We start from the raw sequence: 24,642 nt of genomic DNA, 5'->3' as shown, positions 1-24,642 counted from the left end.
TTTTTAAAAAATAAAAATAAAAATGTGAACTCCATTATTCGATTGATTAGAGAGTACAATGAAACTCCATTTTTATTTTTATTTTTGGTTTGAATATAGAACTCCATTACCTTACTTTAGTAACTTGAGAGCTGAATTGATTTGGTTGTATTTATTTACTTACAATTTTTCACTGATGTGTAATGTTAAAAAATAAATTTATTGTAATGGAGTTTCACTGCATCACTATTGTAATATTGTTGAAAAGAAGATGGTAGATTGGAGTGATTATTAATGTTTAATTTAATAGTGATCTTATCAATTTTAATCTAATTTAGTGATGATTTGGGGGGGGGGGGGGGGGGGGGGGAGGGGAATAGTGCAATAACAGGGAAGCATCATGGAGTACATCGAAGGCGGCAATGGTTGCTACTTTAGAGGAACGAAGGTTGAAGAAGAAAGGGGATTTAAAATTGAAAAAGAAAAATGGAGATTTTTTGGCTGCTACTTTAGTTTCATTTTCAATTGAAATGAAAGAGGATTTAAAAAATTTCACACCTCCTCTCTTCGCGTGGGGTGTGTAGAGGAATGAAAGTTGAAGAAGAAAATTTGAAAATGAAGATGAAACTAAAAATTTAATACGTGGCAAACAACAATTGGTGCGTGATTGCACTTCTTTTTTTGCAATTGAGGCTGGGTGAAAAGTGAGATATTTACAACACTATTAAATTGTTCAATGGGGATAATAGGACATCCACAAAGTTAAGATGTCTTTTTGAAAATTTGAGATAATTTCAGTGGTGACTTTATATCATTTCTCAATTTTTTCCTCATTTACCAAAGATAGAGACTATGCATTGATATACTCTCCAACTTTGTCATTTAGTGCTAATATACCGTCGTTATGAAAGTGACCCATGTATACCTCTACTATTACACAAATGACTCACATACCCTTTCATCTACACGAAGTGAAAAAAAATAATTTAAATTAGCTTAAAATTTTTAAAATATAATCCATGTGTGGTTATATTTGATCTTTCTTACGTGTTTTTTTTTTTACTATTTTTATTCATCGACTAATTTGAATTTATTTTGATGGTCGAATTAATTTTTTCACTTATTTTTTTGTAAAATTTATTATAGACGCCTTAAATTTTACCGATATAAAAATTAAATTACAATGTAGCCGCAAAAAAAATCAATTGAGAAAAACATAAAGTCACCATTGAAGTTGTCCCGTATTTTCATAAAGACACTTTAACTTTGAAAGTGTCCTATCACCCCACAAAACTTTTAAATATCTTTGTAAATGAGTCATTTTGATCCATTCCCTCGTCTGGGTTGTGACCACGCACATGAGGCGCATGATGCAGTGTTTTCACTGTCATTAACCAGTTTAAAAGTGAAATGTATCACTTTATTTCTTTATTATTAATTATTTAATTAATTTACATCATCTTCCCCAAATTTACACTCAAAATAGCCATTTGGTAGCCCTCTCTTCATGATTTCATCTTCTTCTTTTTTCCAAAGCAAGATCAATGTTGTTACTCTCTCTTTGACGAATACACCATCTACCCCAAACGCAATAAGGTAGGAATTTGTTTTCTCTTTTAATTTCCAGTAGAAAGGTTGTTTTTTGTGTATCACTAAAAACATCAGATTCGATTTCATTACCAAAAACAATGAAGGATAAAAGTCTGAGAGTCTTCTCAAACAATGCTAAACTGAAAATACACCACTCAGGAGGACAATGTAACTAAGAAAAAGGTTGAGATTAAGATGATTTATCGATCTTCAACAAAATTGTACTTCGAAATAACTATGTCCCAATTCAATACTTAATTGGAGCAATAATAGCGAGTTGAGGTCCAAGCTTCTCCTCAGCAACTTTCTCAGCCTTAACTCTAAGTTTTGCCAACAACTTTCTCCTCTAGTATGCTACCTGAGCTCTCTCCTTCCTCTTGTTCTCGAGTTCCTTGATAAAGAGACAAGAAAATGTGAAGAATTTGGAAAGCTGAAAAATAACAAAGAAAAAAAGACTTTTCTACTTTAGTAAAGAATCAGGTCGGGCTGAACGGGTTGAAAGGATTAAGCATCACACGCGACAACCCTGACGAGGAATGAGTCAAAATGGTCCATTTACAAAGATATCAAAAAGTTCTGTGGGGGTGATAGAATACTTCCAAAGTTAAGGTGCCTTTATGAAAATACATGACAACTTCATTGGTGACTTTATGTCTTTTCCCAAATCAATTTTATAAACTTTTTAATCTTTTTTCATGCACACTTTTTTCTTTTTATTTATCTTATTTTTACACTAAAGAATGAATGAAAATATAAAATAAGAATAAAAAGCTCAAATAATAATAATTAAAGAAGCCAAAAAATAATTATGTGTGAAAAGATCAAATACATGATTTGTCCCCCTATTTTTGTAACGGTAGGGGTATATGTGAACTAATTTTGTAACGGTAAGAGTATATGTGAGCCAATTTCGTAACACTAGAAGCATATATGTACCACTTTTAAAACAAAGTTATATCAATTCTAAAATGACAAAATCGAATGATGATATTAAATAAATTAGTATAGTTCAAGTTCATCAAAAAAAAAATTAGGCAATGGACTTGTGTTTAACAACGTGAAACTTATTTGACATTTTATGCATAAACTAGTAAAATTATCCGTGCTTCGCGCGGGAATTTGATATCACATAATTTATAAAATAATACTTAAAATTTATCCGTCATTTAAACTAAAACATTATATTGTCTTACATACAAGATTACGTGGTAACGAACATTAATAATGTAAAGAAAAATGATAATTATAACAACTTATCATCTATCCTTCAATCAATCAGCTTTAGTTTGATTTTGTAATTATTCCTTTTGCCTCCAGGAAGTGTTACTAATTAATATTTTTTGGAAATTAGATGAACATCAACATGAAATATTAAATTTTCTAATAAATAATTTTTTTTTATCTGTACTAACAAATACTTGTACTCAATAATTTTACAAAAACATAAACAACAAAGTTTAAAACAAACATAAACAACAAAGTTTAAAATATGTACTAAAAAATAACAATTAATATCATCTGCATAAATTAATGACCGTAAACAAAAATATATCAGGACCTATAAAAATAGAATGAAACAGAAAGGAAAAAATTGAGCCCACTGAATGCACAATGTCTTCTTCAGGAAATTACTTCCCTCAAGGTTTAAAGGAATAAATCTTCTCAGGATGAAACAATTTTATTCACAAGTGCATTGATACAAAACAACGATGTCATTGAATCACTCAACATGAGCAATATTTAATTGTGCAGAAGAAGAAGTAGTTCAGAATTTTCGTTGTTTTAAAATGAGAGGAAATCCCTCTATTATAGACAACAAAGAACAGTGTGAACAAATGCTTATTGTGCCTTTTCGGAAATGTCACAACTCATTGGAAAAGTTACAACCCATCGGAAAGGTTATAACCTTTCATAAAAGTCACAATTTTTCATAAAAGTCACAACTCTTCATAATAGTCACAACTCTTCATAAAAGTTGAAACTTTTTATAAAAGTCACATATTTTCATGAAAGTAACATTTTTTCATGACAGGGAAAGACTATTTTTGAAAATAAATAAATTTAAAAGGAAATTCTAGTTTGTGATGGCACTACACCGAGAGTTCTCATTTATATAAATATATGATATTTTTTCTTCTATATAAACACAAGTGGCACACACAAAAAAGAGAAATTCTTCCGCGTTTTGCAAGAATTCTCAAGAAATCAAGAAGAGAAAACCCAATTTTGTAGCTATAAAATACTCCCTAAATTCTCAGTCTCTGCTTCCCTTCTTTCTCACTGCAGTGTCTCTCTCTCGTTAATGGAAATTTGAAAAAAAAAAAAAGAAGAAGAAGAAGAAAGAGGCACTCAATCTTCAGTATGGTAAGCTATGTGTTGTCTTTATCTTTTACCAGTGCTTTCTTGAACTTGAAGTGGTGCAAACAAATAGGAACTTGTGTATTGAAAATCTTGAAGTTCTTGTTTTGCTATTTTACAGGATTTGTTTAGGCAGGCTATTCTTCGACAAGGGCCACCTGAAGAATTCGCTCTTCTAACTGTTCAAGAAGCTATAAAACCTCAGGTTTGTTTGAGTATATATACACCCTTTTATCTTTTGTATGTGTGTGCCCTAATTTCTTGATTTCATAAAAAAAGAAACAACACAAAGAAATTCCTGAGACTGTTACTTCCAAGAAAAGAACTAAATCTCTTCTATATGTGTGCCCTAATTTCTCTTGCACAAAGAAATTCCTTTCAAGATTATTACTTCCAAGAAAAGAACTAAGCTATACAAAGTTGACCTACTTTCTGTTTTGCATAGAACTGCTCCAAGATTGTGTAAATTTTTCTAAAGGGGAAGTGTTCTTTATGCTATTCACTTCTTTTTCACTATTGAGTTGTTGGGAAGGTACTTTGGTCCTGCCGATACTACAAAAGAATGTTTGATTGGTGAATATGGTAGATTTTATCTCCGCTTTTAACTCTCATTCATTTAAAGATTACTATTTCAACTCTTAGCTTTATTTCCCAAACTAAATAGGACAGTCTAATTGGAAGATGTGGAGTACACATGTATGTTTGTTGATCTGTGTGTTTATTTGGAGGCATGTGTAGATGCAACAGGTGTGTATATGCATCTTGTAATGTGTTATAGAGGTGTACCTGTATGTTTTCTAGTTTCGTTGACTGCTCAAGTAGATTAGAAGGAAAACAAAAAACAAGACAAATTTGCGTATAATGTATACAGGATAGTGAAACAGACACAACGACAAATTATACAAATGTTGTTGCAGATCGATGAAGATTCATGCAGTGGATCTCAAATTGTCAACGGTAATACATGTCCTTCACATTATTCACTTTTATGAAGAACTAAGACCTGAAAGTGACCAGTCAACCAGATGTTGATATGGGCTAAAATTCATCTAACCCATTAACTTTACCTGACAAAAAACCTACCTTTTTCCTTTGCTTAGAGGTTGGGGTGCAGGAATGTTCAAGTTTCAACATAAGAACTTGCTCTCTGCTTTTGAATTGGACCTTTTGCAGTATTATAAGTAGCCTACCTTTTCTTTGATCGTGTTCTCCAAATCTATTGACGGTGCCATTTTCCATTTATTGTGATGGTGACACATTTGTAGATTTTTCTGTTTTCTTTGTTTGAGGTGTAGTATTCATTATAAAGAAGTCCATTTTGTGCTACATAATAGTAGCTTATGTGATAAATTATTCATCTAGGTTTCTCTGAGTAGTTATGATTGAGATATGTTTACTAATGTGAGGTTATTGCTATGGAGTTATATTTAGCCTATTGACTTTTCTGGTCATCTGCAGAAGCAAACTAAGCTAGTCCAAGATGAGAATCAGCTGTTGGAAAATATTCTCAGGTCGCTACTTCAAGAACTGGTGGTATGTGTGATTTTTCTTAATGGGAATTGCATTGTAATTTATGAAAATGTTGGTTGATGAATTGAACTTAGTAAATCATGGTGGATTCTAGTTTAGGGTGACTGGCAATCTCAAATTGTGATGCGGTTGACTAATTTATGGTTAGTCTCATCTCATTTGTGAGACTACTCTTTCCAGTTTCTTGATATAAGGCTTTTTTGAACAGAGGTTTATCGGAAACAACCTTTTTACCCCGCAAAGGTAGGGGTACAGTCAGCGTACATCCTACCCTCCCAGAACCCACTTGTGGGGTTACACTGGGTATGTTGTTGTAGGCTTTTTTCATATGTATTTTTTTTTATAAGTAACCCTTTATATGTATTTAACAAAACAATTTCCAGTCTTAGATTTTTCCTTGGACTAAGTCAAAGTTATCAACCTTAGCTTTCTTAATTACGATCTTGTTCGGTCCATCTTGCGCACGTTGACTATTCCACCTTGTACCTGCTACTTCCGACCAACACAAGTATCAATTACAGTTGGGAAGAAAACAACATACCCAGTGTAATCCCACAAGATGAATATGATCTTCACGCCCTACCCTTTTTTATTGTATTATTATCATCTTTCCAGCTTCTATTGTCATCGTGTAGGCCTATTTTCACTAAAACTTGCGCATTCCAATGTAAGTCAATGTTCCACTAAATACATTCTTCTCATTAGAAGTTAGATTTAGGGTAAACGAAAAATTGGCATTATTGTTCCTAGGATTTGTTCATGTGATAATAGTATGTACATGGTAGTATTTTCGTCTAGCTTAGAATCCTTGATCTTGAATATTCCCTAACGAACAAACAAAAGAGAAGTTTTGGAGGCTGAACTTAGAAAAGGACTAGTTGATAGGTCTACCGGTATAGTTTGAACACTATTTGGCGGGTGAGTCCAAAAAATTGTATTTGTTAATGCATAAGTGTGATAAAAGACTATTTGTCTCAACTTATATAGTCAATAGTTTTTCTTTTTTGAGAAGGATATATAGGACAAGTTTACTCCTCAACTTATATAGTCAAGTCCCCACTATGTTAGATGAAATGCACTGGCTCAACATCCAGGACAAGTTGTGATTGTGACTGATTCAAGTTCCAAATTGAAATGGAGAGAGTACATCATAATATTGCCAGAATACTTCTTAGGCAGTGGCTCATTTATCAGGAAATTAGGTAATTGTATCTCCTGCATTACAAGAAAAGCTGAAGCTGTTTCTTTCTTGTGCACGAGCTTTGTAGAGTTGGGAAAATTTTCATGTTACCTTTTCACCATTTTTTCTTGTTTTCTTTTGAACTTCTCACCATTGGTCATGCTATTAAGCACTTTTCTGGGTAGCATGACCGTCTTCCGATTAATGAATTTTCTTTATCCTGTCGCAGGCTGCTGCAGTTCAGTCGGGGCAGAAAGTCATGAAGTATGGAGTGTCAATTGTTGATGGTGAATCAAGTCAGGGTCAGATTCCCCGCCTTCTTGGTGAGTGTCTGGTAGCACTAACGATTTTACTGCAAAGAAGACGTATTTTACTAGCATGTTTCTTGGTCTCAGAATATTGAAAGTGTTTCACCTAAGAAGACATGAAGTATAAGATGTTGTAACTCACAGATCAAGATGCTAGTTGAAGAAAACAAACTAAAGAGGGGTAAATGGTAGATTTGAGAAGGATAGGTAGACTTCAATTCAACACTTCATATTTGCATTTTACCCAGAGTTCACTCCCAGGAATATACCCATCCCTAGCCACTCACGTCTTTGGGATTCATCTGCCTTCAATCTTCTAAGTTCCTTTGAAATTTGAGGACTCATTTTTCTTAAGCTAAGGACTTGAGATATATTGTTTTTTTCATTTCGTAAGGTTATCTATGTTCTTCTCTTTTGGTTGTTATCAGGAAATTGCAAACCTTAAGACTCTGTAGTTGTAAATAGTACTGCTAAGAAACATAATTCATCTTATTGTTTACCCCAAAGGAAAAAAATCAGCTAAGATCACAGTTGTTGTAGTAGTAGAGGTGGAGAGATCCTTGAGATATGCCTTAATTGCTAATGGAATGGGTACATAGTGCTAGGTGTAAAAATGTATTCAACTAAGATTTAGAAGTTGGATTTATAGAAGCCCATGAATGCTCTGGCTGATTCTCAGAGGAGTTGGTGTTGGTGAGATGCATTTATTATCTTAATCTTGTTTATGAAACTATCATGGATAGCCACTTGTTCCTTCCTTGTAACATTTTCTTTTAATTTATTTATAGATATTGTTTTATATCTTTGTGAGAAAGAGCACGTGGAAGGTGGCATGATATTTCAACTTTTGGAAGATTTGACAGAAATGTCAACAATGAGAAATTGTGAGGACGTTTTTGGGTATATAGAGAGCAAACAAGACATATTGGGGAAGGTATGCATTATTATCGGCGGTTTCAGTTCTATGAACATTTCTCGGTAAAAAAAAGTTCTATGAATATTTCCAACTTTAGTGATGGTATGAGTTTATTTTGTGCGGCAAATTCTTGTCATTTAAAATGTTCATGTTCATCATTGTGACATACAGCCAGAACTCTTTGCGCGAGGAAAGCTTGTTATGTTAAGGACGTGTAATCAGTTGCTTCGTCGTCTATCAAAGGTGTATAGTGCTTTGCATTTCAGCTTTGTCTTATGTATTAGATATCAGAAACATCTTAGACTCTATTTGCACATTAATTCATCTGGTGCATGTCATGAAAATGTATCTACTTGTAGCAATACATGTCATTACTTATTGTCAATGCAAAAAAAGAGAAAAGTTTCTAGTATCCAGGCAATGGCATTGTCCTTTGATTTGATTTATGATGGCAAAAAACTTCATTTTGTTGTATTATACTAAAACTAGTAAAATTATCCGCGCTTCGCGCGAAAATTTAATATCACAGAATTTATAAAATAATACTTACAATCTATCAGTCATTAAAACTAAAACACTACATTATCTTACATACAAGGTTACGTAGTAACGTACATTAATAATGTAAAGGAAAATAATAATTATAACATCTTATAATTTATCCTTCAATCAATCATCTTTAATTTGATTTTGTAATTTATACTTTTGCCTCCTGGAAGTGTTACTATTTGATATTTTTGGGAAATTAGGTGAACATCAACATGAGATTTTAAATTTTCTAATAAATAAATAATATTTATATGTACTAACAATTACTTATAACAATAACTTTGCAGAAACATAAACAACAAAGTTTAAAACATGTACTAAAAACCAACAATTAATATCAAAAGCATAAATTAATGACTGTAAAAAAATTATATATCAGGATCTACGACAATAGAAAGAAACATAAAGGAAAAACTTGAGCCCACTGAATGCACAGTGTCCCCTTAAGGAAATTATTCCCCTCTAGTACCCGAGATTTAATGGAATAGATCCTCCCAGGATAGAAAGATTTTATTCACAAGTATATTGATATAAAAATAATGGTGTTAGTGAGCCACTCAACATGAGCAAAGTACTTGAATATTTAATTGTGCAGTAGAAGGAAGAAGAAAAAGTTCAGAATTTTCGTTGTTTTAAAATGAGAGGAAATCCCTCTATTTATAATAAATAGACAATAAAGGATAGTGTGAACGAATTCTAATTGTGCCTTGTCAGAAATGTCACAACTCTTTGGAAAAGTTACAACCCTTCAGAAAGGTCAGAACCTTTCAGAAAGGTCAGAACCTTTCATAAAAGTCACAATTTTTCATAAAAGTCGTAACTCGTCATAAAAGTCGCAACTATTCATAAAAGTCACATCATTTCATGAAAGGGGATGACTATTTTTGGGTAAGTCTTCATAAAAGTCGCAACTCTTCATAAAAGTCACATCTTTTCATGAAAGGGGAAGACTATTTTTGGAAATAAATAAATTTAAAAGGAAATTCTAGCTTGTGGTGGCGCCACGTAGGCGGGCCTAGGGTTCTCTTTTATATAAATATTTGACTTCCCCTCTGTATTTGATCGAGGGGCTATTTTGGTCGTGCAAGCATTAATTCAAATCTATGTTCTTTTTCCTAATGATCAAGAGTTAAAGTTCAATTTAGTTTGTAATGGAATTCTTTGAGAAAGGTAATAGTGATACTGTGCTGGGGACAGTATTTACAGTTCAAAAAGCAAAACCAAACGTGATCCTTGATCTTCTCACAAGGATTCAATAATGTCTAATAGAGAGTCTACATCTTCCATGAGTTTTTTGCACTAGAAGTGAAATGAAAGAATATAATTCATCTCGATTTTCTGTTTTGGGTTGCTACATTCTTCAAAACATCTCGGGTTCATTTCCTTCCACATATAATGGAACATCTATTTGCTATTGTTAAAATATATCCTTATTCGAACTCTTTGCTTATCCCAAAATAAAAAAAGTCTCTAATTTGTAGCTTCTTGTGATTACAATTGGGTATATAGGGGTGCATGTTAAGCAGTTTCTTATTTTTTGGGGGGGGGGGGGGGGGTGGGGCAGACCTCATTGTTTGTTCATTATAGAGCTAAAGAAGAGATATGTATGTATTAAAGCTTTTTGCGAGGAACACTTGTTTTTGTCTTGTGCTGTTTATTTGTTTTTTTTTTTAACTTGGTAAGGTTGTATTATATCACAAAATAGTACAATTCTGCACACTATTTTCTATGCTCTCAAAACACCTAGAGTTCCTCTCTTTCCATATTGCCCACCATATTGAAGCAGGGATAAGTCTCCATCTGCCTCTGTCTTTTGCCAGTACTCCTGCTTCCTCCCAGCTCTTTAAAGCCTCTGAAACTTTCCCAGGCATAGTCCAGGAGATGCCTTTGTGACTCAAAAAAATCCTCCATAATTGTTGAGTGTACTTGCAGTGTAGAAACAGATGATTTACATTCTCTAAAGTCTCCCCACAGAGAAAGCATCTAGAGCATAAGGTTATCCCTCTCTTCATGACATTGTCTTGAGTAAGAGCTGCTTCCTTGGCCAACAACCAGACAAAGCAAGATACTTTGTAGGGTATTCTGCTTTTCCATATTTGTTTCCATGGCCAATTTTTAATTTGTTGGTTTGTCTGATCCATTAGCTTATTAGCTCTACTAACTTTGAATACTCCTCTATTGTTTCCTGTCCACCATAGAACATCCTTCCCTGTTTGAAGTCCATTGAAAGGTTCCACAGTGTTAAGAAAATCAGCTACTCTCTGAACCTCCCAGTCATTTAGATGTCTTCTGAAGTTGAAGTTCCACCCCTGTAGTGTCCATAAATCTGCTATAAACCCTTGCTGAAATGTAACTAAGTTGTAAACATCAGGAAATAACTCTTCCAAGTTGCCTTTCTCATGCCAATTATCCTTCCAAAACATGGTCTTTCTCCCATCAAAAACTTTCACCTTTGAGTTGTTCTTCACTTCATCCCATAGATTCCTAATGGACCTCCAAAGGCTGTGTCTTTCTGGAGAATGACATTATTGATGAAGATGTAATATATAGGAATAATAAGGATGCTCATAATGGACCAGTGCTATTGGTATAAATCCAACTGTTTTTTCTATACATGTAATGAGGATGAGTTGAACCCAATAAAACGAACTCCTTGACAACAAAAAACTTGGAGAAAGAAACAAATAGTGCATTCCCCTTTACTTGGTAGGGCTTGAAAGACTGGACAATTTCTTTTACTTTCCTATCTCATATTTTCAATTCAAGCTGAAATAGGAAAAACCGCTAGCACCACTAGGTGCAGTGTTTAATTTCATAAGTAGAGGGGACATTTAGAGGGGCTTGTCTAGTCATGATTAGAATCTCAAAAATACAAACTTGGAAGCTAGTGTCATAGAAGAGATAGTGAACTAGAGATTTCTCTTTTGGAGTTTGAGTCGCCGACTGAAGCAACCAGAATAAATGTTGGGGAATGACGACAAAGAGGACACATAATTAGTCTCTCTGAATAGATGCCGTTGTCAACCTATCTGGAACTTTGGCTAACTAGAAAGTTTAGTTAGATTTGCAGAACTTTTCCTGCACATCTACGGTTGAAAAGTAATTTTAGAATGATTGACGATCATTGTTGGGAATATTTGCGCCTTGATTCAAAGACACAGATGAAAGCCCATTGGTAGTCATTGCTTGCATCACCTTTTCGATACGTGATGTTTTAATGTTAGGCGATCTATATTTTTATGAAATAAAAATATTTTTATTTACGCCAATTCACCTATCACGGGTCAATACTTTAATTCAAATTTCACTGTATTTCATTCCTTTTCATGGCTGGTAAAATCTGAACAATGCTTGTTGGGTATCAGTTATCTTCTCTCTAAGTAAACAAACTGTTCCAGTATTTTCCTGGCTTAACATCTTGTATTGCAGGCAAATGATGTTGTTTTCTGTGGGCGCATTATCATGTTTCTTGCTCACTTCTTCCCCTTATCTTGCAGGCAAATGATGTTGTTTTCTGTGGGCGCATTATCATGTTTCTTGCTCACTTCTTCCCCTTATCTGAGCGTTCTGGTATTTAGTTTTCTTTCTCTATATGTGGTTAGATTGCCCATTTGTATATTGGTGCTAATTTGTTTGCTCAAATTCCTGCAGCTGTAAATATAAAGGGAGTTTTCAATACATCGAATGAGACAAAGTATGAGACAGAAGTTCCGGAGGGTAGGTATCTTTTCCCATCACTTTCTTGCAGATTTGGTTTTGCATTCTTTAATGCTAACAGTGCGTCAACTTGTTTGGTTTCAGGAATTTCTATTGATTTCAACTTCTATAGAACACTTTGGAGTCTACAGGTTCGTATCAGGTGTTCTGTTCTTTTGGGGGAATACTTTTGATTAGCGTAGTCTGTTAGATAAGCATCCTTAAAAACCTAACATCATGAGATTATTTCTGCATTTCCTGGTTACCCAGTTGTTTTCATGCTCGTTACTTCTGAAGAAGTGTCACAGAGTGTCCTTTTACAATTTTAGTGGGAGCTGGAGGTCCTGATATAACTTCTAAAGAATTTACCGCTAAATATATAAAAATAAAGCATTTCTATGAATCCATTCCAAGTTTTTCTGTTGATTATGATACTGAATCATGAGGTGCAACCTCTATCACCAAAGCAGCAACACAATATTTATTACAAATGAAGTCATCAGTTTGTCTTTGTAACATTGAAATCCTAGTTGATGCTATAGATGAAGTTCAGAGATGAGACTGTTGGTGAGAAACCAGAGGGACAAAGAATTGTAAGCAAACATAGAAGACAAGGAAATAGAAGAATGGATATATATTTTATGTTATATAAATATATAGACCGGGGCGGGTGGGGAGAATATACGTGTAAGAGAGCACAAATGCATTTGAACTGGAAGGTTAGGGTTTCTTTCATGTTGATATTGCTGCAAAAATGCAGTTTGGGTTTTATGATGGTATTACAACATGAAGAAAATTAGAAACGACAAAAGATAGCCATATTTGGCGTGTGAGTTGGGCTTCATTGGGCTTTAGCTTGAGTTAAAAGTACGTACAAGCTGGCTCTAGTTTGAGAAGAAGTGATTTGTGCTAAACCAATGTTTGGGTAGCACGACAACCCAAACATTTGAACTGGAAGGTTAGGGTTTCTTTCATGTTGATATTACTGCAAAAATGCAGTTTGGGTTTTATGATGGTATTACAACATGAAGAAAATTAGAAACGACAAAAGATAGCCATATTTGGCGTGTGAGTTGGGCTTCATTGGGCTTTAGCTTGAGTTAAAAGTACGTACAAGCTGGCTCTAGTTTGAGAAGAAGTGATTTGAGCTAAACCAATGTTTGGGTAGCACGACAACCAACTAAAATCCTGCAGTAAAGTTGCAGGTTTGTACCTATGCAATAGTGCCATGGTTTTATAGCATACTATCACCATTTGGTGAGAATGGTAATTCTGATTGTGGATTATTTCGTATTGCATTTGCTTTTATTTTTTGGTATTGGTAAATATTTTAAAAATTGACCCCTGCCCCCAAGAAAGAATCTTACAAGAAGTACAAAAAGATTTAGTAACCAAATCTTGTCCTTTGTGGACATAATATCATCACTATAAATGGCTATAGAAAATGTTACAAACTCTATGGACATAATTTAATCACTTCAATTGGCTTATTTTAAATTCCTGATTTGTGGGTGCTGTAGATGCAAACCCTGTTTCAATTGCATATTCCCTTTTCTCAGTTCCTTCTGTCATAATATCTGATGGAGGTTCTCTTTGTGTATGTCCATTATCATTCGCCATTTCATAATCATTTCTTCTCAATTGCATGTTTTGCGGTTGCATTACCTTGAATACAAGATTAAAAAGGAATATGTGATTGTAGGTCCTTCAAGTGGCTTATAAATGCTTTGCAATGAGAACTTTAACTTTCTTTCGTTGTAAATTCCTCCGTTTGCATGCTTTAGGTATGAGTAACCATCTTACACTTATGCTGCATTGACTACCCAATGTGCAAATAGTGGGTACTTGGTTATCTGTGTTGTATTGTTGTCTAAATCTACTGCAGCCCAGTGAGGTACATCCCTTAGAATTAGCTGTTTCCCAATGAAGATGAAGGCTGATAAGGTGCCTATTTGATGTCTATACAACTATCTATGTGTATTGACCTTCGCTCCATAGAAGCTCAAGCTGTAGCTTAGTTTGTGTAGTCTCCTTCACAGATGTGAGAACACATTTATATGTAGTTTTTGTTTCATTTTTATTTGTCTTTCTAATAGGAGGTAAGAACAGCAATTTATGGATCAAGTGAAAGAGAATCTCGTGGAGCCATAGTGGGGTGAGAGAAGGCAAAGAGAAACCCATTAAAATCCAGTAATTATTAGTGGTCCAGGAGTTTGATTTTAGCAAGGAGTTAGCTTGCTTTTGGCAAAGCATAAGCTAGAAAACTCTTCCGTATGTAGTATTTCCTTAAAGTTACGGGGAGATATAAAGGAAACTGATACAATCATGTTCTAGCTCTTTGATTCTGTCAAAATTGATTCCCCACCCCCAAAAGAAAACGGATGTAAGCAAAGAGATTCTGTCAAACTTAAATTTGAAATTATCTCCCTATACTCTTCTAAAGCAGTCATGTTTGATAATTAATTTGAGTGGCATATCAGATTAGGGTGATAGGGTCGTCTCTTGCTGAATTCAGACAATCTTTATTTATGTATGAATCACTGTATTTTTGAAGTATCTCTGATAAGCTCTGTGCATGTGCTTCCCCCACCTTCCTATCTTGTTTAGTAATTTTTTAGCTTCGCTAACTCAGGAATACTTCTGCAATCCGCCATCCCTGATTAATGCTCCCGGCAAGTGGCACAAATTTATATCCAGTTTGACGGTACACCTCTTTCTCTGTTTAAATTCTTTGAGATGTTTCTGTTGCTGTTTTTTTCATTAACCATATGTAATGTGTGATCAATTATTCTTTGGGGCTTGCAGCTTGTTCTAAATACTTTTGAGGCTCAGCCTTTAAGTGATGAAGAGGGAAATGCTCATAACCCCGAGGATGATGCTGCAACCTTCAACATAAAATATCTTACAAGTAGTAAACTTATGGGTCTCGAGGTATGGGAGCATTTCTCAATTTTGAAGGTTCTTCTTAAGCAAAATGTTGGAGGTCTCAAGTTCGAAACCCCTTGCCAGCGAAAGCAAGAGGTTTGCCTTCTGGGTCGAGCTCGTCGCACCGGGCTTGCCTAGTGTGGGTTACCTCTCCTATGTGGTTTGCGAGCTATTGCATAGGAGCGGGGGTTTTACCCCGTGCGCACCCAAAGGGTAGCGGCTGCGGGTTTCCCTTGCATAAAAAGAAAAGTAGCAAATTCAATAGCATATTCCTGATCATTCTTTTTGTCTCAGCTGAAAGATCCTAGTTTCAGGCGCCACGTTCTGGTTCAGTGCCTCATTCTGTTTGACTATTTGAAGGTAATGATAACCATGTTGCTAGCTTGAGTTCAAAGTGCAAGTGGATCTTTTAGTAGTAATGTCACCTTCCAACATTAGTTGAAGTTCAGTCAATATTTTATTTTTTTACTAGTTTCAAAAATAATTCTATTGACTGAACTTCAACTAAAGTTGTAAGGTTTTTTTCTCTTTCATGTGTACATATGAGATAAGTTTTTTCTACTTGAATTCACATATTCAAAACATCAAAATTCAGGTGCATATCTTTGATTTCGATCAGGATCATGACAATCCACATGATTGTTTGATAATCATTAAGTTGAAGATTCTCTAATATACAATGTCAGTAGGATTCTTAAATGTCTTTGGTGTGGTGTACATCGGAGAAGAGAGCTAATTAAAACGTGCCAAACTTTGTCTCTGCTGGAGTTTTGCTGAGGGAAGCTGTGAGAGTAAAGTTAGCTGAGGGGAGGGAGAAGGAAAAACTTTGTAGGAAACTGATAGAGAGAAAACAGTAGGTTACGTGCTTTGTAACTTATCAAGAAAGTTTGTCCTTGTTTTTTATCTCCTATTGATCTAGTCTCTTGTCATGATGGCCCCATTTGGCTATGACCTACATGTCTGACCATTAGTTTTTGTCCATTATTTCAAGTTCACCTTGAAATGGGGAATTTGAAGTTGAAAGCTTGTTTAAGCATGCCAAGTTAAATAATGGTCCGCTCACAAAACTACAAGTTGTTCCAAGCGAAATTTATGATAAAACACAACTTCAACTTGCAAATACTTTTTCTTTTTTAATACTTCAACTGAATAGTGTCCAAACTTCTACTTGTTCGTTATCATGCAGGAGCCAGGGAAAAGTGAGAAGGAATTGCCGTCTGAAGCAATGGTTGGTATTGCCTTTGCTGTTTATTTCATTTCATGCTGTATCAGTTTTTAGTGGTCCCTTGATTCCTGCCGTCTCTCTCCCTTTGTGAATATATATGTATATATAAAATATAGCACACATACTGATGCATATGGAGATACTTGTGCAAGGGTTTGCCTAGGCGTGAAACTAAAACTGTTAGAAATAACTGTTCGGAAGGACTACTCTTTATATGCTCCTTCCAAAAGAAAACCAGGGAATAAATGAGGCCTTTGCTCTTTAAGTTATATTCTGAATAGAAGTTCTCGGAAGGAAACCTTGCAACTGTTAACAGAAGTGATTCTCTTTTACAATCTTTAGACTGCTCTTTTCTAGAATATTGCAACATAATTCATGATGATGTAACTGATGATCTTAATATACAATGTAGTGGATAATGAAGAGTATCATTTATGGTAATTTTTGATGTTGCGTATATCTGGGCTACATGTCCTTTCATAAGTTCTTTTCCCTGTTCTATTCTTACTTCATTCTCATTAGCAGGTGTTATCTTTTGCCTGGACGGAAACCTGTTGTTCCTACATATTTTTTTTTCTTTCAAGTGGAAGAATGAGAAAGTAAAACCCACCATTAGGTGGATTACTATTCTATGGAACAATTACATGCCTAACACAAACTACAAAATTACTCTCATCCTGTCCCAGAACCACAGCTATCAAGGAAAAAAAGAGGGTGGGGTGGGTGTGGGGAATAATCTTATATGAGTGAAAAACTGCTTTCAGGAGAAGAGGACCCATTACCTCAATGATTTGACTTCTCCACTTAAGCAAGGGGCTCATCAATAACATGTCTCAATGCATTGGAAACAATAAAATGATAGCATGTACTTTATTTGGTGCACGTCTTATGATGAAAATGGGGTCATGGCATATTCTGGTTGGAAACTTGTGATCATATCTCATTATTAATAGATCTTATGGTAAGGAGAAAATGCCATCTCATTTGTTTCTTTCAACCATTTTGAAGTTCTTGCAGATACAGTGTTGCAGAAGTAGGGATTGATATTTTGTTAATGATTGCTAGTTTGCAAGTCAAGATGCTCTGTGTTTAATATTTGTACCTTGTAGAGAAAATAGTTGATCATTTATTGCTGAACATAGCTTTACGTTAACTGGGGAGTCCCTACGGTCACTTACATAATGTAATAATCATGTGTACATCATGGAGTCCAAATACCTGTCCAACATCGGCTAGGGCGTTTCGTCGAGGTGCCGCAAAGCTCGACTAAGACAAATATTTGCACACAGCATTGTACTGTACCTCAGCAACAAGCTAATTTTGTTTCCTCAAAATTGTAGAAGGAGGAAATAAAGACTAGTGAAGAGCGGGCTAAGAAGCTTCTTGAAATGACTCCACCCAAAGGCATAGATTTCCTCCACAGTATTGAGCACATTTTGGAGCGTGAAAGGAATTGGGTAAGCATCGGTTTCCTCTCTTTTTTTGCTTTCTCATGCAGGAGATCTTAGACATTTGTGAGGATACTAGAAGCAATGTGTTTATGCATACCTTATCTAAAATATTCTTCTTCATCCTTCTCCTTATACATTTCTCTATTTTCTATTAATTGGTTGGCTTATTATGCTTAATATTCTACTTCACTCTTCTCCTTATACATTTCTCTATTTGATTACTGATTGGTTTATTATGCTGTGCGGATGATGGTTTTTTCCATAGGTTTGGTGGAAACGTGATGGCTGCCCCCCATTTGAGAAGCAACCGGTAAAGAAAAAGCTGGTTCAAGATGGAACAAAAAAACGGTATCTAACTACAAGTTAGCATGTCTTGCTTTTAATCCTTGACTACAACAACATACCCAGTGTAATATCACAAGTGGGGTTTGTGGAGGGTAGAGTGCACACAGACCCTACCTCTATCTCATTGAGGTAGAGAGTCTGTCTTCCGGAGACAGCCTTACAACGTATAATATATTGGTGAAGATATCCAGATCATATGTTTTTTCCTTAGTTTTGCACTTCTCTCACATTGGAAATATTAATTTGTTAACAAGAATGAAAATGCACTGGAGGACCAAGTGTCCTCTATTAGAAAAAATGATAAGTAATGAAAAGTTTGAACAAGCAGTAGGCCTATCCCTGTGAAGATCCAACAACTCCACTCTAGAATACAATCTTTCTGCAAGCACCATAGCAATTCGTAGAAAACTATTCCATTCCAAACTCAGGATGGATGAATACTTCCGCCCAGGAATCTTTAGCATTATGCTGAAGCTTAATACACCACTCAACAGAGAGCATGAAGATTTCTTTAGAGCTTATTACCTTTAGTCTATGTTACACGAGTCCTTCATTTGCCTTCATGCATCTGTCTTTGAACGAGTGTGATATGTGTGGTATTTCGTGCGAATTCCTTAAAATATCCTAAAAATTTAGCAAAAAAACTTGACATACCTGTACCAAATACTTCCATACGCCATACTGACTACGTACCATATTGAAATCCATGTAAGATGGCCTTTAGTACAACCAAAGTTGCGAATTCAACTAGAAAGTTTCACCCAATGAGCACATGCTTTTGCCATGATACAAGAAATCTCTCCCATGGTTTTCTTGCATGAGTGTAATGACTAGTGTGAACTACAGACCATGTGAAAAATTGTATCAACTTACTGTAATGTAAGTCAGCCAACATAGATTTCTGCTAATAAAATTCTCAGTTTTCCTTATGTGATCGGAATCCTTGTAGTTCTTAAATCCAATGCTGAAGGTTATACTCCTCTCCGTCCCAATTTATATGACACACTTAACTTCCTAGTAAGTCCCAAAAATAATGACTCGTTTCTATATTTAGTTGCTATTTAACTTAAACATGCCCATTTTACCCTAAATGAGATGATTTATAGCCACACAAACAACTATGCCTTATTTTAGATTACAAGTTTCAAAAGTCTTTTTTTCCCTTAAACTCCATACCAAGTTACCTTATTAAAAAATTAAACTCCGTGCCAAATCAGACAATATCACATAAATTGGGTCGGAGGAGTACTCTTTACACAACAGTTTGTAAATATTTCAATTTTGTGAATTTTAGTTGGTTTGTGATATTTGGTGCTTTTGCACTGGGTAACTGTATAATTTGTTTTAAAATTACTATGTATGCATATCACATCTCTATTGTAGATGATGTCATTCAGCTGTCTTTCAGCAATTTGAATTGTGCTTTCTCAAATCCTGTTGGGAACAAGACATATTGTTTGCTAAATTGTGCCCTTATGGCCTATTTCACCTGAACACATTGTGGACCCATCTGCCGGGAATAGTTGTTTATCCCACCCTCAGCAGCCTATGTAACCAAATAGCGACAAAAAGTTCGGTATTCTGCCTTGAGAAGCCAAGGAGAATAAATGGATATGTTTAGTCACTAGTTCCTAGTTCCTTCTAAGCCTTTTTACTTAGCTGATCATCTTTTCAAAATTTAAACTGCTGCTGTTTTTTGTCCCCTTTACCCATAACTTAGATGATACTTAACTGTATTCTTTTTCCCTTACTTGCAGTCGGCCACGATGGAGTCTTGGAAACAGAGAACTCTCCCAATTGTGGAAATGGGCTGATCATTATTCGGTTTGTTTTTCATTAACTTATTACTTGCTGCTTGCATGAGTCCCGTGTAGCAAGATATTTATCACATTAGTTTTCTGTGGCACTGTATGAGGAACTTACTGATACTGTCACAATGATACACAAAATAATTAGAACTCTTTCATTGACAAAATCATATGCTAAGGTCCACAGTTCTGTTGCAAATTACACTGTAGTAAATGATCCGCGTCCTTTACATGCATTTTGTACACACAACACCGACTCATACTGTGGTGTGTGCCAGCGTAGTCCCTTCATTGAGATGACACTCAATAAGAAGTGGTGTGTGCCAAAGTTTGTCTCAAAAAAAAGAAGTGGTGTGTGCCAAAGTTGATGTCAGTTACAGATATGCACACTCTTTACTCAAATTCTGACTAACAACCCGTCAGCCTTCCATTCTAATTATTCCATGACTTTTAACCTTCACCTTATAAAAAATAATAATTATTCCATGACTTGGAATTTGTATTTTCCGAAAAACTAAAAATATGAATTTGTAGTTTCTAACATGTCTTATCCAAGGCATCTCGACTCTGAAGAAGACACAGCATCATTTTGACGTTGAATGCTAATGACATAAACATCTCCTTTCTGTTTTTCCTCCAGAATGCTTTAACTGATGCTCAACGTGTGTCCACTCCCGCTATCACAAAATACTGGAAACCTCTGGCAGAAGATGTAAGCATCCATTAGTTCTCTTTTAGAAAAGTTACTTTTGCATGAGATAACAACATACCTAGTGTAATCCCACAAGTGGAGAACTTTTGCAGAAGATGTTCCCTCTAATGTCTACTTTGTGTTAGTCCCTTTGCTGCAGTAGGAACAGGTGTCTTTGTAGTATTTCCTTGATTTCTGAGTTTGATTTTTATCTCTTCTGATCTGATAGATGGATGAATCTGCTGGAATAGAAGCAGAATACCATCACAAAAACAATCGGGTTAGTCTGTTTATCTTTTCTGCTTGTTTTTTTCCCTACACTTATTACCACCATGGCATTTTGTTCTTGGTTACAGCTCAAATGACCTCTTATTTCCAATAATGGCATGTTTAAGAAGACATTGTTTAGCTGAAATGTTTAGCTCTTTTCTATTTTTGGTGTAAACATGAATATCCTCATCCCTAGTATCTTAGAGTCCTTAATGAGTTCATAGGAAAACAGCAACACTTTTGTATTTCTGATTGCAAGTATTACTGGAATACGTCCTGAGTATTCTGTGTTTATAATACAAGTTACCTTTTCTCAAAAAGAAGACATTGTAGCAACAGAATTCTAGCTGACTCCGATGTATTTCACTGAAATATTATGAGTCATTTTGTATCATAATCATCTATACTTATGCCGAACTGATCAACTCATAACGAAGTATATATGCACGCAAGTAGCTAAAGGCTAAAACTCATTCAACAGATAAAAAGAAGTAGCTAAAGCTCATTTACATTAGAATATAAAAGAACTGTGTTGCCATATATTTATCTCTACATATATATGCAGGACTGGCACCTAATAATAAATTATACAGGACTTGTATAAACCTCAAAGCTGGACGAAGTAAAGATTTTGCATCAGATAAAAAAAGTTGAAAAACACTTTCTCAGTTAAAAAGAGATACGGAAAAGGTTTGTCTCGATATACAGATATAGCTGATAGTTCGTAACTTCAATGAGAACAGAAGTCGTGTACTTTTGATTTCCAAGCTGTCATTTTGTTGAAATGTTTTGGTGCTACACCCTTGAATTATTCTTAAGTTGTCATTTTACTCCATCACATGATCAACTCTTGCCCCTTCAGTTTCTAAACAGTAATTAAGTGGCACGTGCTAAATTCATTGCAATAGTATTTGCTTACAAGCAATCTGTAGTAGTTCCTCTAACTTTATTTACTTGTTTCCTTTTTACTCCTACAAAATTCATGTAGGTTACTTTTTAGTCTTTTTCACTTGTGAGTCCATTCAGAGTGACTAAACATGTTCTTTGCATTCTATTGAACAACATCAACAAGGTCTTCAACTTGCCATTCATAAACCCAGACCAGGAGCCAGATAGTTGGTATGAGAGAGAGGGTAGAAGATAAAGTTTTTTGCTATTAGATAAATTTTGGCTTACTTGAAGATGGATATTATAGAGAGGCCCAGATGACGTATTCTGAATTAAATAATTGATGGTTATTACAAATGCAGAAACTGAGATTTATGTGAGAAGGATAAGTTCATGGGACAGTCTTACTATTTCTTGGCAGTCTTGCTCTTCTCCAGACCATGGAGGTCAATAAACTCATCCCGGAAGTTTTATTTCTCAACCCATGAGGGAGTAGTCACATCACTGTTCACACTCCACTGGTCAGCCCAAAGGGGATAAATGAGTCTTATGCTTGAATATGAAGTATTAAAGCGCTATATACTTGAGGGATTTATTATAACTACTATTTCTTTTAATTCTGTACTACAAATTCTTCAGGTATTCATTGTAAGTGTAAACCCTACACATTTTGTTCAACAATTGTAGACTCTACACATATGAGCTTCACAGAAATAGCTAGTCACAAAAGAGGCGGATTCTTGCGGTAGACTAACAGCCAGTTAATAATCAAATTAGAATGGAGCTGAATTAGTACAGAGAATGCATGTAGTCATACTCCAACTAGTTTGGGATTGAGTTTTCATCAGAAGTGTTCTTCCCTCAGTGTTCTGTCAGAAATGTTCCTATGAGCACACCTAATCTTTCACTCTCTCACCTAAAGACGAGTATTCCCAATATACTTGTTCATTTGTTGGGATAGTGTGGTGATCAAACATACACCTTCTAGGCAGGTGTAATAAGTATATTTGTTCTCGTGCTATCTGGAAGATGGCACATATAGCAGTAGGTAATACGTGATCTATAAAGTATAATGGAGAACCCACGGAGAAAATTGTTGTGTTGATATCATCATACATCTTTATGCCTGCTTATGATGCATATTTCTGTGACTTCTCTTTGTTGGTTGCATGTTGTAATGATATCCTGGGATCTATCCAGGTCTATTGTTGGAAAGGTTTGCGGTTTTCAGCCCGGCAAGACTTGGAAGGATTTTCCAGAGTATGAGCTAATTTATGGGTGTGATTTCAAGTCTTTGTCATTAAATGTTAATAAATTCTCAATGCAATATGTTACTTGTTCTTTTTCAGTTTACAGAACATGGTATTGAGGGGGTAGTGCCTCTGGAGCTTTTGCCTAATGAAGTACGGGCCAGATATCAAGCTAAACCAAGCGAAAGGACTAAGCGGACTAAGAAGGAGGACACAAAAAACTCAGCACAACAAGCAGACGAAAATCAGGTACCTTATGTTTGCTTATGTTCCCAGTTTCCATTTCTTTTCCTGCAAGTTAATCCCTGTGGCAGTTCTGTGCTGACTTGAAGATAGTAAGTGGCTTCACCATTAGACTCAAGCATCTTTCTGTGTTTGAAATTTCCCCAGGTTTTCATGTCCTGTGTGCCACATGGTCTGCACACAATATAAACAAGAATACCCTTCCACAACATTAAACTTTCACATTTGTCAAAAGCTCACCAAATTAGAGTGTATAACTTCAATTATGTAACAATTTTTTAATCGCCTTTTATAGTTCATTCTGGCCTGTCTTGGTTTTAAATTAAAATAGAGATTGTGCTTGCGAATGGTGAAACAAATACAATTTCTTTGGATTTCTAATTCATTAGTCCTCCTTTTTTCTGCTCTTAATGGTTCTTTTCGTTTAATCTTGTCTAGATTGCAACACCACCAAGTGAGATGGACAATGAAGTGGGCCAAGCGGATCCTGAAGCATCTGCTGCTCCCATGGATACAGATGCAGGAATAGCTACTGTTAACATATCTCAGGAAGAAACTCCTACTCCAGAGGATAATCAGAAGCAAAGCTCTGATACAGATGTTGCTCAAGAAGCAGGGCAGACTGAAGCAGACACAGAAGCAGAGACGGCGATGATTGATGGAGAAACAGATGCAGAAGATGTAACAGATACAGCAGGCTAATCCAAGTGCGTATTGGATTGTGCACCTAGCCTGTGTAACGTGTGTCAACAATCTACCTAATCTGAACTGAATTTGTACCATGTTAACTTATGTCAGTTGCTGAAGAAGCTTGACAGGAAAAAAAATAATTACACACTGTTAGAATTAATTATTCTTGCAGTTGCTGGACGGACACATTGTTGCATAGATCTTAATATTTAGTTGGAGAGAAAGGTGGTATTTGTTGCAAGTAACAATGGTGAGATTGAAGAATGGATGTTGTGTATTAAATTATTAATAATTACCTTTTATGTTGTTTGTTTGATTACACGCAAGTTCTATTTTATTATGAGATACTTGCAAAATGCACAACATGTTATAGTTGTCTTAGATTAAATAAGCTCTTCAAATTTAGATGTAATTATGATTATCCGGCAGAGTTCATAAGTTATCCAACAAAGTTATATAAAACATGAAATCCTATTAATTTGACATGACTTGCATGCCACTGTTGTGACACACCATATCTTATGTTGAAGGTATAACGAAATTGATCTAGCATGAATTAAGCTGTTGCCGCCATCTTTTGAGCCCAATTTTTTCTTATTAAACTTGAAGGCACAAATATCAAAACTAAAGACAATATTCAAGTACTAGGGGTAAAGATATCCCTTTAATTTTTGTTATTAGCAATCAAATTTATCTCATGGGATATTAATGACGTGAAAACATAAACTTATCTCTTGTGAAAAAAATTAT

General features: G+C 35.1%; 2 protein-coding genes across 2 annotated transcripts in view; one reads left to right on the top strand and one right to left on the bottom strand.

The window, feature by feature from the left end:
* LOC125815302 (protein MAINTENANCE OF PSII UNDER HIGH LIGHT 1) overlaps positions 1 to 24,642 on the bottom strand; it is a 106,178-nt gene that overhangs the window by 31,579 nt on the left and 49,957 nt on the right. The window lies entirely within an intron of this gene.
* On the top strand, positions 3,741 to 24,212 carry LOC125815274 (THO complex subunit 1). The gene is made up of 21 exons (XM_049494716.1): positions 3,741 to 3,933; positions 4,049 to 4,132; positions 5,386 to 5,460; positions 6,867 to 6,960; positions 7,734 to 7,879; positions 8,033 to 8,104; positions 11,908 to 11,980; positions 12,062 to 12,127; positions 12,212 to 12,258; positions 14,739 to 14,810; positions 14,912 to 15,037; positions 15,326 to 15,391; positions 16,218 to 16,259; positions 17,597 to 17,713; positions 17,973 to 18,055; positions 19,810 to 19,876; positions 20,501 to 20,572; positions 20,781 to 20,831; positions 22,910 to 22,969; positions 23,059 to 23,208; positions 23,641 to 24,212. The coding sequence occupies exons 1-21, from the start codon at positions 3,931 to 3,933 to the stop codon at positions 23,902 to 23,904; spliced, it is 1,830 nt and encodes a 609-aa protein (XP_049350673.1). The 5' UTR covers positions 3,741 to 3,930; the 3' UTR covers positions 23,905 to 24,212.

The sequence above is a fragment of the Solanum verrucosum genome, unplaced genomic scaffold (assembly GCF_900185275.1).
Source record: "Solanum verrucosum unplaced genomic scaffold, falcon-dt-bn FXZP01000261.1, whole genome shotgun sequence".
Classification (NCBI taxonomy): domain Eukaryota; kingdom Viridiplantae; phylum Streptophyta; class Magnoliopsida; order Solanales; family Solanaceae; genus Solanum; species Solanum verrucosum.
Note: the sequence above shows the minus strand (reverse complement) of the source record. Positions and strands in the feature narration are given on the sequence as shown.